Raw genomic sequence first — 17,053 nt, 5'->3', positions numbered from 1 at the left:
GTTTGTTACCACCAGCTGCTTTTGCGTTTGCTTGGTCAGTGTATACTGTATTTCTGAAAGAGGTAACTGTAAGTCAAAAAAATCTGACATAAAAAGCCACAAAGTTGTTTCAAATGAAATGGGGAAAGTGTTAAAGATACTTCATTTAAAACAGCAGTAATCTGCAGCTATTAAGTTATAAATTCTACCTCCACCTTCAATAATTTTTATAAATGCTGAGACATACAAATGCAAGTTTTCAAGCTTAAATGCTTTAGATAGTTACAAGATAATTCAAATAATGCACCTCCATATAAAAATATGGAAATTTCTATTTAAAGGATAAAAAATTATTTATTAGAAAGGAAACTTGAATGTAGCTCTAGTTTCTTTGAAGTGTGTCTCAGAAACATAAGTATTTTATTTCCCAAGAGTAAACAGAGATTATCAAATTGCTACTTTATTTTCCCATTTATAATTTTCTCTCTGCAAGAAAAAAAAACACAACAAAGAAATGAACTGTGTTTGTCTTCCCAGGGAACTTATTAAGAGGCCAAACGTAAAATCTCTTTTAATGCTTGTACTTTGAGAAATTTAATTTCAGGGAGTCAGGTACATAATCCCTGCTGTTATTCAGAAGTTTAATGTGTGTCCTCCTGTGAACTATGATAAAAATTGAGTCAAATGTCATAGACATTTCCAAGTTATAAGAAATATGGATTTCTTCTTTATTGGTTCAGTAGACATCATGGTTTGTAAGTTTAAATGAAATGTCTTTTTTCTTTGATGTGAAAAAACTAGTAACAGAATATATGATTTTAAGCAACCAGAAGACGATAGAGGGGAAATATGTATTTCAGTTTTAATACAGAGACAAGAAAATGTAGAATATATATAAAATCAATAATGAAATAGAGGCTTTCTCCCTTTCTTTCTCCCATCTCCTCACTTCTCTCCCCTCCCCTCCCCTCTGCTCCTGAAAGACCACCTATCAGCTGTGGGCCAGCAACAAGACTCTCCATGACTGTCACTCAGTTCTGGGGCTGGATGCTGGGCACTAGTATATGTGTGTGGATGTTTGTGGGCTTGTAGAGCCTTTTCTTTTCTTTTTTTAAATTTTTTTCAAATTTTTTTGTTTAACTAACTTCTCTAGGACTGCTTTTTAAAAACTCTTTAAAACAGTTATAACCAGGGCCTTCATTTTCCCAAAGTAAAGATCTGATAAGAATGATATGCAGCTTCCCTAATAAAATAATTTCTTTAATGTTCCGTCTTTCTGCAGTCCGGCTGCCAGCTTGAAGGTTGGCTGTGTGCAGACCATTCCTAAACAATGTTAACTACTGCTTGAAGGCTGGCTGTGTGCAGACCATTCCTAAACAATGTTAACTACTGCTTGAAGGCTGGCTGTGTGCAGACCATTCCTAAACAATGTTAACTACTGCTTTCACTGCAGAAGACTGAATTTCTTGGCTTCCGTGTAGTACTGAGTTGCTTCAATCTGATAAGGTAAAATTAGGAAAAAGCTACTCAAATGTATTTACAGTCTTGGTAATAAGGCTATCTGATATATTTTACAAATTTACAAAGTCAAGCTTCAGCTGAGAATGTAAATGCATTTAAATAAACTTTAGTAACAGTAGACCACTTTAATATATTTGTTCAAATGCTGGCAATTTCAGTTTCCAGGCAGGTGAAGTGATATTACTAGGAAAATAAAGAAATCTGAAAAAAAAAAAAAGAGGCAGTTCAAAAAACTAGTAATTGTCAGTGTTTGGGCTCCAATAAAACCTGCAGCATTGCTTAGTCATAAATTTAACTCTCATGACTTTTTTTTCCCTTTTGTCATCCCAGACTTCAAGAGATTCCAGTATACTTTGCAGTTTTGCATTAAAAAGGCATACACAGGTTGTTCTGAGGCCTCTCAATAGTTCCATTACCATTCCAGCCCCAACCTTTGATTTTGGCAACTCATCCACCAGGGTTATTAATCTTATGTCTATAATCTATTAACCAAGTACATTAGCTAAAATGAAGCTTTCTGACAATTTTATTATGATGGCAGTATACAGCTGTTGTTCCTTTGATTTGACTTTATTGTGGAAACACGTTATTTTAGATATTTATGTGTCTGACTGTGCTGATGCACGGATTCAGTTTTTCTCCATATTCCTAAGACACTGTCCCCCAGCCTGTGGGCTCTAGAATATGTCTATCCCTCTTAAAAATTCATAGAAATTAGCTGATGTGAATTTAGAAACTGGATAAATAGCTGGAATGAACACAGATACAGAACTCATCAGAACTGTATTTGGATGGTACCACAAGGGATGGATGTGCATCTTCCTCTGATTGTTGCAGTTCTGAGGGGATTCCGTTATTTTGTATGTGTGCATATGCTGCCATGTGGATCACAAGGCCACTTTGCAATAAACTGTGCTTTGAAATTATGTCATTTTCATTAATATATGCTTGTTTCTGAAGCATTGGAATGCGTTTCCATTGGATCTGAAATGCTGCATTTGGAAAAGTGATTTTATCTTTTATTATTTTCACAGTCTAGCAGCTGCTAAAAAGTAAACTCTGAAAGAAGTCAGAATATATTTTTACCAACGATTCCTGAAATTTCTCAGGCACTAACTTAAAGTTCATCTGTAGCAGCGTAAGTCAATTTTGTTAGGATGCTTTAGCTAACTTACAGGTGCCAGCAGTGGCATCATTCCCATTGCTAAGCATTAATGTTAGAAATTCTCATTCCTAATGCCAAGAGATTCATGGCTCATTGTGATCTGGCTGAGTTTAGCAGCCTGTTGTTCTTGCGTTTCCAGGTATTTGTTCTAATTCAAAACAAATGGGAATGTTGGCAATCTCACAGAGACATATGTAGGAAGTAACTATTGGCAACTATGGTTGCATGAGACAAGATTCTATAATTGGAGCATTTCAGCATTGATCTGCACAAGCCAATTGAGGAGCCCTTTTCGGGTTGTTCAGTACAAGCCTTGCAACCTGATTCTCTTCTCAAGCTGTGTTTTTGTAACTGTCATACTGTTTTCATAGAGTGTTTATACCAATGAAAGTACAAGAAGAGTCATTCCCTACAAAGGCAAATCCTGCTTTCTGCTGCATACAGTGTGCTCCTTCAAAATAAATAAATTGGCTTGAAAGGAACTCTGTGCTACCGTATTTTGACTACTTCTGGTGCCTGGGATAGACAGCACATTTAATGAAGACTGAGAAAGGGGATCTATTACTATTTGTAAAAGACATTCAGGAATTAGTACAAAGGAGAAAGAAGAATTATTGAAATTGAACCTGCCTTAAGATCAAATGGATATTAATTGCCTCTGAATGAATTTACAGTGTAAATTAGAACAAGGTTTCTGTCATCAAAGGAATGATGTCTGAATTCTGGCATGACCTTTCAAATAGGGCAGAAAGGACAAGGAACCTAAATTATTTCAAGATGGAACTTGATAAATTAATATAAGTAGTGATTCCAGAAATGGAAATTAAAGTTTATGATTATAGTATCATAGATCATAGGCTCAGAGAGACCTCAGAAAGCATCCAGTCCATTTCCCTGCCCCAACTCAATCTCAATTACATTTAAATCATTCCAGGTTTATCCAGCCTGATCTAAAATATGATCTCATCTCAGTGATGAGACTCGACAGGCCTGTTACTCTTCCATTCAATTACCTCACTATTCCTACCATTAAAAAGCTTTACTAATCTCAGTTTAAGTCTTCCTAGTGCAATTTAAGTTCATTTCTTCTTGTTCTCTCCACAGCAGGCTTGAAGAACAAATTAGTATCCTGCCCCTTTATAGCCATTTCGTATTTGCTTGGCAACTCCTGTTCTTCTTTTACCAGAATCACAGAGTGGTTGAGGCTGGAATATCTCTGTTATGTTCATTCTGATATTAACCCTTGGACCTTTAAGTCTTTTCTCTTAAAACTTGTCTCCTAGAACTCTGATTGTTCTGGCACTCTCTGCTGGGCTGTCCAGGTGTTTCTCTTCCTTCTTCTCATTTCTCTTGATGGTGGTCTATGATTACTGAGTACAATAGTGATACTGCTTATTTATCCAAATATTATTGTAATTCTTTGCAGTGGGGGATGTGGTTTACTTCCCAGTTGCTTAGGTATTTTCGTGAAATAGCTTCCCTGCTGTGGTGGGTTGACCTTGGCTGGACACCAGGTGCCCACCAAGCTGCTCTATCACTTCCCATTCCCAGCTGGACAGGGGAGAGAAAATAAGATGGAAAATGACTTGTAGGTTGAGATAAAGCAGTTTACTGAAACAAAAGCGAAAGTTTGTGCACACTCTCTACTTTCCATTAGCAAGCTATATTTGGTCACTTCCCGGGAAGCAGGGCTTCAGCATGTGTAGCAGTTGCTCAGAAGGCAACAACTTTAACTAACAAATGCTCCCCCATCCCCTCCCCGCCCCCATTCTTCCTTTCTAGCTACCAGTGCAAAGTGTGGCACTGTGAGGGCTGCTATGGGAAAATTAACTCCATCTCAGCCAGACCCAATACACCTGCTGTGGCAGGGTATAGGATGTTAGAAATGCTCTTGATCTCTGCAGCTGTTCTTATGAGAGGTAACTTTCTTCTAATAAAGTTCTTATGCTTCTTGTTAAGGGAACGTCCAGGGTGGCTGTGGAAGGGGAAAATGGACCATAAAGAAAAAACTTTGTGGTTCTATCTAGACTAAACTTCTCTTATGGGACTGACTTTAATTCTACTCATGTGGATCCTTCTTTTCCTGTATCTCTGGTGAATTAAAAGCTAGGACAATCCATAAAGCATACATAGCATACAGGCTTCTCCAGAATCAGAAGTCACCAGAAGGTTATGAATGAAGCTAGCTGTGCTGAGCTTAGGCATTAGCACAGTTGCTCGGTGTCTCATACATGTCTGGGTAACCCTGTGTTTCAATTGCAGGTTTGATATTATTCTTACCTGCTTTCATTTTAGCACAGTGTCAGCTTGAGGTCAAATCTTAATGGCTTATTTGCTTGGCATATCAGCAAATGAGGTAATTTTATGCCACAAATTTGTGAACATGGAATAAATAAGACACTGTTAAGTATAACACTCAGAATTCAAGGGCTTGAGAAACTTTGCCTATTGCTAAGCTGACAAAGTGTTGTTCTAAAGTGATAAAAGCAGGTGTTTCTTTTTAGATTCCAAGACTGCTCCCATGTGAGAGGCTAGGTAAGTAGTTCAAATTACACCTAAGAAGAAAATTTGCCAGACCTTAATTGCTTTTCATCAGAGTGCCAAATAAGAAGGATAAAAAAAAAAAAACCACCTTGGAACTACATTATAGTCTTTTTAATTCTCCTCATTTAAAGCCCCGAGGTAGAATCCTTAACTTCACAACAAACTGCACTCTCTCAGTGGTAAAGCAGAACAAATTTATAAGCGATTACTTGTGCTCCTTCTGCATCTGGCATTTAGGTAAAAGCAATTTTTTGTTCAAGAATATATGTAGTTTTTACAAGGTCTGCAGCTGTGTTGTTTCAGTAAGGTATAGTTTTATCATTAATCAACACTTTTCTCAGATGACTTCTGCTAAGATTATGGCCATTTATTCCATCTTTCTTGATAAGAGTGACCTTATTAAGCCTGTCTATATCCTCTTGGTGTTCCATCAGTTAGACCATAGCCTCATAAAACCTTGCTTTCCTACTCTGGCCAGTACTGCTTGACTGCATGCTGGGCAGTTGAGTGCATCAGACTGTGCTCAGTCAATCCTGCTGAAGCCAAGCCTCTCATCACAAAACATCCACTGGCTTGTCTTCTGCAAGGAGACTTTATCAGTAAGTCAAGAGGAGAAGGAATTAAGACCACAGCCATTTACTCGTGTGCTCTGTGCAATGAAATGTCAGTGTCATAATCCTTCTTGCATTATTATTCTACATTATTATTTCATTGATAAGAAGGCATTTTACTGAGAGATCTCTTTTTCCTTTATTTAAAGAGAATGTAAGGAAACCAAAGAAATTCTTGTACAAGACCAAACCAGGGACTCCTCTGTTTTGATATCTGCCTATGTTTTCAGTATTTTGGAGGAAAATGCAGAACTAAAAAAAATTATTAAAACAATGTTGCCATTTTTCTCATCTCTTGGTAGTTGCTTTATAGATGAAACTACCTGGAATTTTATATTCTTTGCCTCTTTTATGTAGTTAAAACCAGTTGATTGCCTCTCCCATGTGTTTTATCTTTAAGCAGTTGTCTAATTCCCTCTTAAAAATGTTAAATTCTTAGTCTGCCCTCATATGAAAGTATTTTCACAAAAAATATCTGTAATGTACTGTATTTTGAATGCTTTCATTTTTCTGTATCTTTATGCAGTAAAATAGTAGAAAGTTCAAAGTTTGAGTGCATAGAATGGGATCACTGATTTTTAGGTTACTGTAAATTTTCTGTTCCTTTCAGTTCACTACTTTGTATAGGCTTATATTACCACTTTGAAATCTTTATAAATCAACATTTTCACCTAGCACCACTGCAAACATATACTAGTTCCCTTTCTATTTGATTATAGTTAACTCAAAACACAGCAATGTGTATGTGAGATTATTTATTCCAAGACATATTATTAAGATGCATTCATCAACTGTGAATCTCATCTGCATATTCATTTAGCTTTATTTGACACCACTGGCAGTTGTAACTGATAAAATCTTAAATAATTCTGTTTGGGGCAAATTTTGGTCTCTCCTTGAGTAGGATCATGTGTTTTGAGAGATCTTAACTTGAAAAGCGAATTCCATGTTGAATATAGGTCAGCAATGACATGCTGTAGAAAGACAGCCAGGGAAGTATAAAGAGGGATAAAGCTTTTGAAGCATAAGAAGTAAGTAATCTTTGGGTCTTCTCAGAAATATACTCTTTTCAGTACTGGGCATAACATATTAAGAAAGAGAGAAAGGCCAAAGGGAAACAACAATGATCAGATGCTTTGAATATATGACAAGTGGGTGTGCGTGTATGTGTATGTGTGAAGAATACAAAGCTGTGTCAGTGTGTGTTAGTAACTTGCAGAGAAGTAAAAGGATTTTGCAGAGTGGAAGGGAATAATCTATTCTTTGTGTTCATTATGGAGAAAAGAAGGTGTCTCTATGACCTGTGCCTGCACTATTCATATTGGACATTAGAAAAGTATTTCTGAAGGCAAGGATAATAATCAGTGTGCTTTCTACATATGAAACAATATTTGAAAGTGTTCAGATCTTCCACTGGAGAGCAGAATTTGGTGATTTGAAAATCCTTCTCGCTGAATAAATTTCAGGGCATTACACAGCAATCTAAGTGATGTTTCTGGATTTCTCTGACAAAAGTACAGGAACCTCTCTGTTTTCTACCAAGTGCTCTTAGTGTTTTCACTGTCACAAGTTCAGCAGAAAAGAACAAGAAAGGCCTAGAAAAGAGATGTCTACTTTGGTATTTCAGGGAAGGCACACACAGACCTAAGAATAAGCTGCTATATGTTGTTTGCCACTGGCAAAAGAAGGAGAACAGGCAGGATGATAGTTCTGGATCATCATAATCCAATGGTATCCCCATTTAAAGTGATGTGCCTTGTCACAAGGCAGAGAGCAGAGAAAAGATGAAAGAGCATCTCAGCTACAGCTGATAGGATTTCCTATATTCTCATTTTGAATATGCTCAAAGCAATACTTTTGGAAATCTCTTTTTGTGTGTGTGTTAAATGAGACAGAGAACAGATATTTGCTCTTAAAAACTAGTTTAAATCAGTTAAAAGTTGAAAGTTTCTATGAAGCTTTTGGTACAAACAGGTCATAATTTTTCATTCTGAACGAGTTCCTGCTCCAGTGCCATCAGGGGAGGAAATAAGAATGTGCTGTAATTGGAAAGAGTCTCTAGTAGTTCAAGTGCTGCAAAAAACATTTCTAACTGAGTTGTACTTCAGGCCTACATTCCCTTTGGGCTGCTTGCTTGTAGTGGTGTCAGGGTAATAATACTACATTGGTACAGAAAACCACTCTGTATGCCTACAAGCAACACAAAATGCTGGGGGTGAATTGACTGAATTATAAATGTTACTCTTTCGGGAATGCAGAATAAGTTTTACTATAAGTTATGTGTTGCTGTAGTTGCATGCTACACCTTTAGGAAATATATATAAAATATAACTGCTAAACTCTCCATCAGTCTCTGTACTCACATGTGCACTGACCCTTTTATTCCTTCCTTCTGATGTCAGACAAAGGTAAGGTATGAACCAGATAAAGCCAAATAGAAATATAGATACCATGCAGTAGGATTATCTGAGAATTTTTACATAAATGGACTCATAGGACAGCTTTTCATTACTGTTTTCTGCATGGTCAGGCCTAAGCCTTCTTCAGCAAGACCAAGACTTTACAGTTACTTGTAGGTGGGTAAATAAGGACCTTGAAGACCAAGGTCAAGGCTACATCTTGGTCCTCTCAAAGGCTAAACTCTAGAACCTGATCATAAAAATAATTCACAAGAATTAGCTGTCCTAAATATTTTTTTTGGTCAGTCTCTGAAGGCTGCTGCTAGTTTAGTTAATTAGAGGAAAGACAGGGATAAAAACTTGGTAAATTCATCAGATTTTTCAGTAAATGCAATTACTGTTGTGCAATAGAGAAGTCTTACCTGTTAGGCTGCAAGAACAAATAGTGTATATTCCAGGAGTCTTGCAAATAGCACGGCTGTGATGTTCACCCAGTAAATAATCATTGGGGGAAAAAAAAAAATAAAGCATTGATTTTTCTGGAAGCAAGAGTACTACCAGAATTTTAGTCATCTCAAAAATGCTTTAGTCACTCCTGATTCAATCAAATCCAAGAAAACACACTTTTACTCTCCTATCAAGGTAATTTAGCATATTAGATGTTTCCCAAAATATCAGTTGAATTACATATATATGAGCCTCCAGGAAAGCTTTTGAAGGAAGGATACTAATGTTCTTGTTCTTGAAATGATATCCTCATATTGTCATGAGATGTTAGTGATACTGCCATTTTTCTTGCTCAGTGATGGAGTATTGTGGGCATTGGTCATCTCCAACCATTTGTCTCTATCTGTTAGGGCACTTTAACTTACATTCACCACCTTGAAATGCTCTAATCACTGTGGTGAATTCCTGCGGCAGAATCCTGACAGTGGTCACTCATTCAGATTAGGATGAGATTTGCTGTGGGGCTGGTGTGTGGAAGGTGGGTCAGTGCAGCAGTTGTTGCAGTGGACCTCTGCTCACCCCTCTGATCAGTGGGAATGCTTGAACTGCTTGCGCTGGATTTTGGGCAGTTTTGAGAAACTCCCTTCTTGTACTGGTATGTGGAACTGTGCCTTGGACATAATGAGAGTATACAATTTGTGTATTTATTTCCTTTCTTTCAGGACTGTGGAGTCCACTGCTGTCTGAGTACTGATATTTCTTATTAGATTATCTGAATTTAATTTGTAGCTTAAGAAAGACTGTGTATTAAGATTTCTTTCTTTCCGAGTCTTCTCTCCTTTATAAAGGTAGTGTTCAGGACTGTGAGAAAAGTGATGAAGAATGTAAATCTTAATTTTTGAAATTTCAGATTTATTGAATTTATTGTTTCTTACGAGCAAATGCATTTTCTATTAGCAGTGGGAAATACCCTCAAAGCAATCTAGACCAGAACATGTATGTGAAACAACTAAGTCAAATCTCTTCAAACAGTCTCTGTTGAAACAGGGTTGAAATGGTTATTTGCTATGCAATATATTTGTTTAAATTGGTCTCAGTTACCATATGCTGAGATCAAGTGTGTTGTCTCACTGAAACAGGGACTAAAGCCAAAGACTGCATTTGTGTGGCTATTATGCAACTCACTGTGGATGCAGCTGACATGCAGAAAACAGTAATAATTAGTGCTTCCTGGATCTGAATTTTTTTCTTTTGACCATATTCAGTACTAATATAGCAGTATTTAATCATTTCAGTCAATTACAGGTCTTAATTAAATGCTAATAAGCACTTATTGCCGTGATAGTGAAATGGAAATAGTTACCTGTTGATTTAAGGGTGGTTTATAGGTTCCTGAATAAACATAAAACTTTACTTATTGTTTCTGAGATTAAAATTGAAAAGGACCATAAGAAATGCATGAAAGACATTTTATGTTTGATGATCTTGCTTTTGTTGCAGATTTACAGTTAATAATGTTTGCAAAGTTGCAGTTAATAGTATTGCAGATTTTGTTGCAGTTAATAATGTTTGCAAAGTTGCATGTTCAAGTGCAGGGGGATTTTGTGTAGTTTGTGGGTTGCATGTTCAAAGTCAAAGTTTATGGAAGCAAAATAAATTAAAGGAGATCACTAATAGTTTGAGCATATAAATAATCCTTTGTAGACACCATCAATTTCATTGCATGTGCAAGTTAAAACCCTATTAACCAGATTAAAAAGCTCTTAGTATTCAGTTTATAATGTCAAAATCTGTTGAGACAGATTTATGATAATTAACAATGGGAAAACCACAGAAGTCTTGAAGCTTGTTTTAGATAAGTACCAGAAATATGGTTGTTTATCCATCCTACACAAACCTCCTGAGTTTTCTTGAAAAATTTGGGGTTCTTCAGGCCTTGAGGGAAGCTAGACATGTGTTGTAATTCTGCATTTGATTCCCACTAGACTCCACAAGATCAGAGAAAAATTAGAAGAAAATTACTGATTAATTTTTGAGTTTCATTACAGAAGGATAGTTCAAATTGATTTTATTTTTCTACTTTCCTTATTATAGTGGTACCTACAAAGTTGGAAGAGTTTTATGTGTTTGACTTATTGCTAAAGTAATTCAGATCTGGATCATGTGACTCCTTTAGGTCTCTTTTTGTGTGTGTGTGTATGTACAAATTGCACGAATCTTCAGAGTTTTCTGATTCTAATCTGTGATGATACTAAGCTTCTACTACAAGCTTAATGATGGATGCCTTGGAGACCTGTGCTACTAACTATGCTCTGAATTCTTTTCTCAGATCATTTGGCTGTTTGTGGTATGTTAGGAACTTGATCCCCAGCTTCAAACATTAGCAAATCAACAGCAATGAAATAAGAGGTTGTAATGAAATGAGAAGTTGCTTACTGCATGACCTGAAAAGGCTGTGCTTAGCAGTGTTTGTGTGATGATGTTAAGCAGGTTTGGAACTGGAACACCACTGAACTTGGCAGTTTCCATTTTAAGATATTTTAATCAATCTCACTGCAGTATTTTCTCAATGCTAGGATTCTGCCAAACATCTGGCTGGGAAGTTGCCCTCGGCAGCTGGAGCATGTGACCATCAAGCTGAAGCACGAGCTGGGTGTTACGGCTGTGATGAACTTCCAGACTGAAGGGGATATTGTTCAGAATTCCTGGGGCTGCAACCGCTACCCAGAACCCATGAGCCCTGAAATCCTCATGAAACTGTATAAAGAGGAAGGTCTTGCCTATGTCTGGCTGCCAACTGCAGACATGAGCACTGAAGGTAATGTTTAGGTCACTCTTGCAGTAAATTAGTAGCAACAAACCCTTTGAGTTACTAATCTGCCATTTTCGTGACAGTTTGTTTTTTTTCTTCTGTGTAAATTTTGCATAAAAATATACTTAGCACACAAGTTATAATTTCTTTGTGTGCTGTCTTTAACAAATTATGCGTATTTTCTTGTAAGCAGAGAGGCCATCTAAAATACTTTGTGTCTGGCATTATTATGGATTTGAGTTTAAAGCCATCTGACATCGATAAGTGCTTGACTGTTTTTGCTTTCAGCTTGAATTCAGACCATATAATGAAAATATACTGTGTAGGTGGAAGACTGCAAGCTTGCACAGCAGGATGGCTTGCCACCCTTTCTGATTAAAAATGGAGAGACAGTGCTGTCTGTCAGACAGCTGTGCTCTGCTGTTCCCTTCCCCAGCAAATATTTTTACTTTAACTGTAGTATCCCAGCCTAATCAATAATCTCCATAGAGACATTTTATAATAATTTCTAATTAACGTAGAATGTTCAGAGCACCTGAGCTGTAACATAAATTACTAGTATTTTTAAGTCCTTGGTTGGAATACTCAGTTCAAAATCTTATTTCCAGCCAAGAGGTTAGAAAGTGAGCGTGTTTTCGAGTGAGCAACCTACCAGCAGAAGAGACTGCTTTCAACATGGTGAAATACCGCTGCCTCAAACAGAGAACTGTCATATCAGTAATAGGACATCAGGGAAGACAGGGGACCTTAAAACTGGGTTTTGAAAGAGCTAAACATCTATGCTCATCTATCTGTGCCATGAGGAAAAGTTGGGCTCTGCTGTTTGCGGCTTCAATTCCTGGGATAGCAGGGAGAAAGGTGTCTGGAAATAGAGTATATTCATCCCTTTGGGACTGAGAAAGGCTGTTCTGTGTTGTTTAACCGTATGCTTAGTGCATAATTAAATCATAACAGTATTAAGTTGTACAGCAAAAAATCATAACAGTATTAAGTCCTCTGCTTTCCCTCCCTCACTATTGACTTGATGGCCTTCATTACAGTGTTTTGGAAAGCAGCAGTATGTAGGTAGCTTCACAAACCTCTGGTACTAAAAAACATTTCATTTTTGACTTGCTAACTTTAAGGCTATGTAAGATGTCCTGGTCTCTGCCTTACAAGTTCAGTAATTTGCTGAACTTGTTTTCAGTTCCTGTGAAAACAAGTATGCCATGCACATCCAATGTTAATCAGAATGTATATTTAGAGAAGACTTGGAGCATTTTACAGTTTTGTGTTATCTGATTCTATGTTGCAAGAAAAAAACAAGTTATTGTAGAAGGTCATTTGAGAAAAGAAAGAAAAAACCTCAAATACGTCAGGTTTGCCATTATTATTCACAGTTCAGGGGGCTCTACAGACAAAATCTCAGCCATGAACCTAGCTTTCTCCAGTGCAAAAGAATGTGCCTTGTTTTTAACCTTAGGAAGAATACAGATGTTGCCACAAGCTGTCTGCCTCTTGCACGGGCTACTGGAGAATGGACACACTGTCTATGTTCATTGCAATGCTGGTGTCGGCCGGTCAACAGCTGCTGTCAGTGGCTGGCTGAAGTACGTGATGGGATGGAGCCTGCGGAAAGTCCAGTACTTTTTGACTTCCCGGAGACCAGCTGTCTACATAGATGAGGAAGCTCTGAATCGTGCTGAAGATGATTTCTACCAGAAATTTGGGCATCTTCGTTCCTCGTACCAAATACAAGAGTAGAAAAGCAGAAGAGAAAAAGGAAGGTGAAGAGGAACCCTTACGTTTGAACCCCGAGGACTTAGAAATCATGACTCAGGCACCAGCTTCACCTCTTCAGATTATAAGCTTGTCATAAAAGTCATGAGAATTTTGTTTAAACAGTGCCTTCGAGTATTTTTTATTTACTTTCTTTGAGCTGATACTATGCATGTTTTCAAGCCTTTTGGTGCAAGTATGAGACCTAGAAACTCTACGAAGCAAAACTAAGATTTTCTTCTAGCCTCTTGCCTATAGGAACTGATATTTTAGGGTAGACACTAAACAAGATGTGAGGTGAAATAGAGTTGACAGTATTTCAGTGACAAGAAAGCAAAGGCATTCTCAAAAAAAGAAACAGTATAAAGGTTGACTGAATTAATCTTCAGGTTAGGGTGGAGCAGATCATCGTCAAAGCTGCTCAGCTATGTTAGGCAGAGTGTAGATTGTTGCAGTGTTTTGTAGTAATTTTGTAGACAAGTGGTATTAATGAGAAAGACCATAAGGAAATTGGTTTTTCAACTCAGTTTCTTAAACAAAAAGCTAATGTCTAATGCAGTGAACTAAAATTTGCTCTCTTTGTCTTTCTAGTTAATATTAAATATTATGAGCTACAGCTATGCTTTTATGACGTTGGGATTGTGCTGGAATGTGACACAGAGAGGAAACAGCTCCACCTGCTTCAGTCTTGCTCTGTTGTGGGGAAGGACCACTATTTATTATATTATCCTAGGCTGTGAGTTCTCTGAGTTGAAGCTACATTTTACTTTTCTGGTCCGTGCAGTGCTGTACAATGGGCTCCCTAGGTGCCAAGTCAATCTAAGCACTGGGGTAAAACAGGACCTGTTGGAATTGTGTGATAAGCCTCTGTGCATGATTGACATCACAGCCTCTGGACTGTTGACCTGGATTGGAATCTTCACTATAGCAAAAGCCTCTCCTTGTGCAAGCAGTGTGTGGATGTTCATGGATGTTAGGTTTAGCTGATTGAAGCTAATGCGGGGCTACTTCTGGGGTAAATAAAGTGGATACATTCTTCTAAAGGAGCAAAGAGCAACTCTGAGAAGAGTTTCTCAGGAGCTTAGCCTCAGTAGGCTAATGTTTGTTTTGTGGATGATCCCTAATGTTTTCCAGTGCTGTCTGGTCACTTAGCTAAACTAAGCAGTGGCACCAACAGCTTCCAGCCCTGCTCAGGTAAAACCAATTTGCTGTAGGTTGAGTTCGAGAGAGAAGGGAGAGAATGTATTTCCTAAGGAGGAGAGGATTAAGGATGCAAAAACATTAAGAAACCTAATTTCTGTAGGTTTATTCTGAGTGAAATCTCATTTTTGCCAGCCAACTTGTTCCTCTAAATATGCAGTCAGTGCCAGAGTAGTTTAGCTGATATATATTGATTTTCTGAATACTTAATGGAGAAACTATTAGATATGAACTGCTTATGGAGAAACTCCAAAATAATATAATACATTTTATTTATCCTATACTTCAATCATCTTCAAAGGAAAAAAATGTTTATTTAAGTTATTCTACATTTGGTTTTGGTCATGACTTTGTTTCTGGTTTATTGAAATAATGCTGCCTGTTTAGAAAATGGATGAGAAAGTTCTCTATTAAATAAAGACATAATGACAATTCCAGCAGCCCGTTTTGTCATATGTCTTTGTCTCCCAATTTCACAAGTAGCAAAAAGGGTCATGACTTATATTTCTGTATAGAACTGGAACCAGCCTCTTTAAGGGTCACAGCGATGTCTTGTCTGCTGTGTTGTGTCAGTTTTGGTGGGAAATCTCAAACAGACAACACAGCAAAGGTGTGTGGATGATATGGCACCTCTGGTATCTCCAAAGACAAAAAAAGGTGTTTCTTCTCCTAGCCCCATGCAGAGAGCAGAGCAAGTGTGTTAGTGATGCTGTCTGGCTGTTGGGCTCATGTGCAAATAGCAGAGCTATGGCTGCCTACCCAGGAGCTACCTCATTTGGACTAAGTTTAAAGCAAAAATGGTGAGGTTTTGCTACTGTGTGCCTCTCAAAATCAAGCACTGAGAGGAGGAGAATGGCATAAGCAGAGAGTACAACTTGCTTAAGTTTTACATTTCTGTTGAGATATGTTTGAAACCCCAATCTTCAAGTGTGTTTCCAAGCATCCCTGACAGACAGACCCTTCCACCAGATGCAACTTGTAATAGATGTTGGGACAAGTACTTGTGGATTTGGTTCTTGTTTCACAGCTAATTATATTTCTTTTTAGGGCTCTTGTGACTGATCAGTGCATAACATGGCACAAACAAGTAAGTATATGACTAGGTAAGTACAGCCACTCTCTATTGGCTGTTTCCTAGTTCTGATTTTATTGACAATGGAAGCAGACTGGTGCTTCATTTGTAGGGCAGGAATTCAAATGATACAGGAGTCACAGATTCAAGGAAGCCCTAGCAAGGGGCTGCTAATTCATTGTTTATTGTCATTTCAGCAAAGGGTTGTTGATTCATTGCTTATATGCTGAACTGCTTGGGAGCACATATCATATACACATTGCATTGGCTGGTGAACTGCATAAAAGCAACTTGATAGCATCACATTAACAAAGAATGCAAAAAGATCCCAGGGGGAACTCAGGGGCTTGCAGTCCCTTGGTATCTATTTGTAGCATCCTATTTTTCCTCACTGCCATCGTCCTGCCTTCCTCATTGAAGGCTACTCTGTCAAGTAACATTCATTCAAACCCATTTCTGTTGAATGCAACTAGGAACTTAAATGCTGAAGGAATCATTACAAGAGACTAAAGCAACAGCAAAAGCAATCATATAAAAATATCCAATTTCTCCAAATGTGTAAGTACAGAATAAATCTGCTTCTAGAGATTATCTATTAGAATTCCAATTTGTGATATATTCTTATGCTGATTGGATCATTAGCTCTTTCCACAGATTAGCCTCTTGATGTAATTTGGATGAAAAGATGAAGACAGGCTGTTGTTTATATACTTGTATATTTCCTTGCTACTTTAGTAATAAAGTGCTACAAAATTTAGAGAACAGCTCCTAAAGAAAGAATTAGAAACAGATAGACAGGAATGGATATTTTGGAGTGGGCCCACAAAGTCAAACTAACACACAAACAATAATGAAAATCAGGTAGAAATATTTTGATAACTCATCACTGAAAAGCATCAGTCAGGGAAAATGGTTCTCTGATGCTATGAGCATCAGTATTCTTTGCTCTGTTTTTACCTCCATTAAGCCATATTTTTACCTCTGTTAAATTAAAGAAGAAAATAGAATTTGCTGAATGAAATAGGAACATTTATAACTCCAGGTACTTAGAGTATCTCAATGTCATTATTAGGCCAAACAGTAGTATATGTTCTTTGCCAGGGCTATGTACATGAAGGAGCTAAGCAATTCTAGCTCTTACAAGTGATTTTGTAACAAACACAGCCCCTTGAGGGATGGATTGGGATTTAAGTGGTATAATATTGTTAATATTTTTCCTTTTGACATCAGAAAAGTACTAGTGACAATCTCCCACGACATTTTTAGGTAGGTAATGCAACCTGATGAAAGGGAACTGGTCTGTCTGGTGTGACTGTTGAATACCTTCCTTTCTCCCTTGCTCCTTCCTATTTCACACTTTGAACTTTGGTCCCTTTGCCACTTGCTTTGGTTGTAAGTTTATGGTCTTCCCTCTCTGTACAGCATCGAGCACAATGAAGCTTTGGCTGCAGGTTTGATACCCGGCTGTACTCCAAAGTAGCTGGAAAGTCTCACAGCTGGCAACTCAATTGTGTGTGCTGCACAAAACAACGTGCAAAACAGTGT

The 17,053-nt window shown here is 37.6% G+C and overlaps 1 protein-coding gene across 3 annotated transcripts in view; it reads left to right on the top strand.

Moving 5' to 3' along the window:
- Positions 1-14,876, top strand: part of EPM2A (EPM2A glucan phosphatase, laforin) — a 39,889-nt gene extending 25,013 nt beyond the window's left edge. For all 3 annotated transcript variants that reach the window (XM_032682915.1, XM_032682916.1, XM_032682917.1), the window contains exons 3-4: positions 11,243-11,484; positions 12,941-14,876. In XM_032682915.1, the coding sequence (XP_032538806.1) occupies positions 11,243-11,484; positions 12,941-13,221 (523 nt within the window). In that variant the 3' untranslated portion in view covers positions 13,222-14,876. The remainder of the gene's footprint in view (positions 1-11,242; positions 11,485-12,940) is intronic.
- The last annotated feature ends 2,177 nt before the right edge of the window (positions 14,877-17,053 follow it).

This window comes from Chiroxiphia lanceolata, chromosome 3 (genome assembly GCF_009829145.1).
Source record: "Chiroxiphia lanceolata isolate bChiLan1 chromosome 3, bChiLan1.pri, whole genome shotgun sequence".
NCBI classification, from domain to species: domain Eukaryota; kingdom Metazoa; phylum Chordata; class Aves; order Passeriformes; family Pipridae; genus Chiroxiphia; species Chiroxiphia lanceolata.
Note: the sequence above shows the minus strand (reverse complement) of the source record. Positions and strands in the feature narration are given on the sequence as shown.